The sequence below is a fragment of the Panthera leo genome, chromosome E1, assembly GCF_018350215.1.
Source record: "Panthera leo isolate Ple1 chromosome E1, P.leo_Ple1_pat1.1, whole genome shotgun sequence".
Taxonomy (NCBI): domain Eukaryota; kingdom Metazoa; phylum Chordata; class Mammalia; order Carnivora; family Felidae; genus Panthera; species Panthera leo.
The window spans coordinates 21,808,360-21,813,725 of record NC_056692.1 but is presented as its reverse complement, the minus strand read 5'-3'; the positions used below and the strand labels follow the sequence as shown (position 1 = coordinate 21,813,725).

General features: G+C 46.3%; 1 protein-coding gene across 1 annotated transcript; it reads right to left on the bottom strand.

Annotated features, from left to right (window-relative positions):
- Positions 1 to 1,568: 1,568 nt before the first annotated feature.
- LOC122206383 (C-C motif chemokine 2) lies at positions 1,569 to 3,484 on the bottom strand. The gene is made up of 3 exons (XM_042915500.1): positions 3,317 to 3,484; positions 2,458 to 2,575; positions 1,569 to 2,113 (listed from the first exon to the last, which is right to left on the bottom strand). The coding sequence occupies exons 1-3, from the start codon at positions 3,390 to 3,392 to the stop codon at positions 2,008 to 2,010; spliced, it is 300 nt and encodes a 99-aa protein (XP_042771434.1). The 5' UTR covers positions 3,393 to 3,484; the 3' UTR covers positions 1,569 to 2,007.
- Positions 3,485 to 5,366: the final 1,882 nt, after the last annotated feature.

Here is a 5,366-nt window from a genome sequence, read left to right as displayed (position 1 = left end):
AGCTCCAACTGTTGGAGATGGAGGTTTTCCAACACACACACTCCCAGATCCTAGAACCTAGGTTCTGCCAAATTCCTATTTGTAGCACATTATCACCCCCATTTTACTGATGGAAACTCAGAATACCCAATCTGCCCTGAATGACAGAGTGAGTCAATGCCAGGACTGGGATTAGAACTCGAGTGTCCCTGCCAGCCAGGGTTTTCCCCAGCTGCTGAAGGCATTGCCTGGTCTAGCTTGATACAGTAGCCATCTCACCACCAGACTAGACTGGTGAATCTGAAAAATCACCATGCAGAATTTATTCAATAGGGCAAGAGATCTGCTTTCTTTAAGTGGAATGGCTGCCTGTGCTTAGATGGGTCAAATGCCTCACAGGTAGGTCAAATGCCATGCAAGGAAGTACAGACCTTAGGTGGACATTCAGGGAAAAGAGATCCATCCATATAAATGGATGATCCTGTGCTCCTTGGATTGAAATGGGGGATAGTGGTGAAGAGAAGCACATTCTGATTTCAGGTCATCTGTCTCTTAGAATGTGGACTGTAGAAAGGGCTTCTGAGTCTTAGGTCACAGGTCCTTTTCTTCCATCTACAACACACAGCATTTCACTCTACCTAGATCATTCTTCTCCAAAGCTGCTTCTTGGGCTCCATATTCGAGCACTCATCATCTCTTTCTTGGATCATGACAGTAGCCTCTCCCTTGTCCATACTTCTCCAAACGTGTATGAAGCCAATAAGTTACATTTACTGAAACTCATCTCTGAATCTTTGAACATGGCATGTCCTTCCTCATTGGCTCAAACATTGTCAACATCTCCTTTTAAGCTATAAAGTTGAGTACTGACTTATCATCCTGACATTCAAAACCCTTTCCCAACTTTTCTTTCTAAACTTCCTCATCACTTGACACCGACATGGACCCCAACTCCCACCTGATTGGTTTTCACCCTCTTTGATGTGCACACCATCATCATTTCTACTTCCAGGTATTTGGCTCCATTCTTCTTTCTCCTCTTCTAAATGATACTGTAATTTTTCTAGAAAAATCTCATGTATTCATCAAGGAGAAGTTCAAGTCATATCTTCTTTATGAAATCTGAATCTAACTGTCTTATCAGTGGTCATTCAGTTTCTCCTTGATTTCCCAAAGTCAGCAGTGTCTGTATTACTCCAAGTTGGAAGATTACTTGAAGGGGGAGAGGTTGGGGGCAAGTATCCCAGGTAGGGGGCAGCAGTAGTAGATGATGAGAGAGATTGAGGGCAGGGGTCAAGGGCTGTGAGAAAGGACATGGGGCGTTGCTAAGGAGATAGGGTGACAAGGGTAATTGGAATCTGGACAGATGGTCTTGGGGACTAGAGTGGTAGGGCTGGAATGCTTGACTGGGTCCTGACTTAAAGATTCTTCTATAGGCACTCAGATTTGCCTACCCATTGAAAAAGACCAGGGCCAATCCGCATTGTCACTCCTCCCAACACAAGCCCACCCTCTGCAAACATGTTCCCTCCTAATCACCAAAATTACACTCAGCTTTTTAATTTCTTTCAAGAAAACACCAAAGGCAGTTTTGTACAAAAATATATATTTATATATTGATCAATAGTTATATAATATACATCTCCACAATAGCATTTTTAGCAGTTCTTTAGAATTTAAAACATAGTCTTTGCATTAATGGTCCTTGCAAGGACACTCACACCATCCGAGGGGTGGAACTTCCCCCCCTCCCAGAGAAAAGCAATTTGTCTGGTCTCCATATGTAAAAACAAAAAAAAAAAAAAAACCAACAACAACAACAACAAAAAAACACCCTAGTATCTAGGGAAGATAAATTTAAAACATCAATAACTTAAATAAGATTAACAGTACTTCAGGCATCGTGTGAGTATCAATAAACAAAGTTTGTAGTCTTTGAAATTATAATAAAATAACATCAGGAGGGCATTTAGGGAAAACTAGAAGAAAATAAATTAATTTTAGATTCTTCGGTTTCAGAGTGAGTAGTCAAGGCTTTGCAGTTTGGGTTTTCTTGTCCAGGTGTGCCATGGAATCCTTGACCCACTTCTGGTTTGGGTCAGCGCAGATCTCCTTGTTTAGGATGGTCTTGAAGCTGTAGGGGAGAGAGAACACAGTCAGATAGAGTTCCATCGAGATCTCAGCCTATGACGACAGCCCATTCTGCCCCAGGAAGCTGCCATGGGAACAAGAAGAGGAAGGCAGGTGGAGAGAGGACATCAGGGTGTCCTGACTTCCCGCTAAAGAAATTGGGAGGGTCTGTGTAAGCACTCAGATGGAGAGTGATGTTGGGAGTCACCTTGTCCCTTGTGGCCTCAGTTTTCCCACTGGGCACCTTTGAAGATGAGATTAGGTGGCCTAACTCTCTAAGTTTGTAAGGCTTGTCCCTTGCTACCCAAGGAAGAACTGGCCCAGGGAGGGCTGGTGTGTTCCACTTACATCACAGCTTCTTTGGGACACTTGCTGCTGGTGACTCTTTTATAGCTCATCAGCCTCTGCATCGAGATCTTCTTATTGGTGAGTGTATAGCAGCAGGTGACTGGAGAATTAATTGCATCTGGAAATAGAACCACAAAGAAAAAGCATGTTAGGATGGGTTAGATTCTTCTGATCTTAATCATAGCAAGAAAGAGTAGGAAGGAGCAGGAGAAGGGAAGTCAGGAGTAGAGGTAGAACTCATAAATCCCAATATTTCTGCCTATGCTTCAGAGCTAGAATGGCATACTGACTCAGCTCCCTCTGCTTTATAATGGGTATATAGCATTGATAATGAGTGGTGGGAAGGGGGAACTGTTAAAACTAGATAATTCCTGGGAGTATCATTAATCACTGATCCTGGGAGTAGTGAATAATCCAAATTATCAGGTTCAGAGAAGATCAGCTCAGGGAACCCAGCTATGGGTCCCCCTCTAGGCTCCAAGTTGTGAGTTTCTCTGATACTTGCTGCCTCGGGATGCTGGACCGAATGAAGCATAGACCAGATTCTGGGTCTCCTCCTTTCCTCTCCACCATATCTGGAGATACCCTGCACATTCTCCACCAGAGTCCCCTTCTTTTTGATGATCCAAGTCCCCAACCCCTGTTGCAAGGAGCCGGGGCAGTAACTACATAGGGTGTGATTACAGAGCTGGAGTCCTGGGAGGACTGGATTTGGGGTCCACGGCTGGAATTCTCATCCAGGCTCTGCCCTGGAGCAGCTGTGTGATCTGGCTCCCTCTGTGTCCTTCTCTGACTTTCCTGATTATGAGAACCCAGAGATGGGGTGATGGGCTTCAGAGGGAAGGAGAGAGGGGCTTACCTGGCTGGGCGAGCACCTGGAGGCTGAAGGCAGCTGCTGTGAGCAGCAGGCACAGAAGTGCTGCGGAGACCTTCATGTCTGCGGGGAACGAGGAGCTTGGGTGTGAGAGCTGGAGGTTTCCAAGCTGGTCTCAGCTTCTCTGCTCCTCTGGTTCCTCTGGCTGCTCTGCCTGCTTTTTATGGAAAGTAAAGAGGGCGGAGCTAAGAGAGAAAGTTTGGCCCAGGGCAGCATCATTCTCAATGAATGACAAAGTAGAGTCATAAATGTGCTGAGCAAGGATAGTGCCCTGGGAGGTTTCCAGGAAGTAGGAGGGAAGTAGTGAGTCTGGACTGGACACTTGTTCCATTTGCTGCTAAGACCAAAAGAAGTGGGGTGGGTGGGGTACAGTTACGTCCAGAGCGACCACAGATGTGAGCACAACAGGATTTTCTTAAGAATTCCACTTTCTCTGAAGCGAAAATTCTGTGGTTGAAAAGGAAGCAAGGAAACAGAGATCACGAGAGATGACAGCATCTCATGCCCCCCTCTAGCCAACCTTTAGGCAACAGCCTGTGGGGTTTTCAAGCCAGGAAGGGGCCCCGAGGCCTTGGTGGACTCCCCCGCAGCATAATAAATCCATTTGCTTCTTAAAATCCAGGATGGTGGCACAGTTGAAGCTGAGCCAAACTATAGGATTTTATAACCATAGAATTGAATTCCAAGAATCACTGGGTTTAAGACATGGCAGATGCCACAGAGGTCATGTAGTGCTACAGATAAATTCCCGTGTCATACTCATACAGTGCTTACCGTGTGCCAGGAATATTCTATGCCCTTTACATGTGCTAAGTCTTTCAATTCTCCAACCCCCATCCAGTAGGTATTGTTAATTCCCATTTTAGAGATCAGACAACCGAGGCACAGACAGCGTAAGTCACCTGCCAAGGTTCCCAGTGTAGGACCCCGTGTGTCTGTGCATCACCACTGTGACACATCCTCCAACCGGCTGCCTGGTAATATACCTGGGTGCCCTCTGTCCTCCACATCTGCCAAAGTAGCAGGCATCCGAAGGGGAATGGAGAAACATCCCTCGTGGCTAAGTTACTGCGGGATTTGGAGTCTGTGGTTATACAGCAGGCAGGCAGAAGTCAGGCAGCACATGCCCCCTTCCTTTCTGGATTCCCAGGAAGAGCTGGTGAGCAGATAGGACAGTGTTACAGGATTCAAATGTCTGCTTTAGTGCCACAGCACTGCCTTAGATGTCCTCAGAAACCCCCAGAGTCACAGTCATAAAAGCTTAAAGGTGTTCACATTGATCTCAGTGAATCCCTTTCTTCTACAAATATGATAGGATTGCTTGAGGCATGTTATTAGATGAACAGAGCCTAGAAATCAGGTCTCAGCTTCCTCATTCCACTGCTGCCAAGAGCTTTTCCCTCTTATTAGTGGAAACCCTTCCCTAATCTCTCTGAGTGTCCTTTGCCAGGGACTGGGAGGGTTGCATCCCCTTTGCCTGTGGAGTCCATCCATTCTTTGGGTTCTGCCCAGGTTAACTGGTTGAAAGATGTTGAGATCCTGGTTCAGTCATGTCATGGTCAGTCCTAGGACCCTGGACCAAAAAACCTGGACAGATGGTGTATTTCCACATCTGCTCTTTTATGTGAGGAAACCATATTCCAGACGGGAAGGCCAACGGGAGGTCTCTGGCCAACAGGAAAGCTTCTTGGCTTCTCGGAGTATTTAGATGGACTTCTGAGTATCTGAAGCTAAGTATCTACTGCCAGGAAGGGTCATTAGTTTTGGAAAGTGACTTGGTCTCTGTGAGTGTGAGATAATCAACAGACCCAAGATGAAGGGGGTGGGAATCAGAGGAGAAGGTGTCTTGATAGCTGTCTCCCTCCCACCTTTGCTGTCAAGCAACGATGCTCTCCTCAGCTGGAAGGTCAGTCACAGAGGAGGAGAAACAAGTGGAAATTCCCACTCTGAGGCAGCTTTGGAAGTTCCCGGATCCCATGGAAAATAATGAGTTTGGCCGGAGCCCGCATTCCAGATGCTGGGCCTGGAGCCAGCG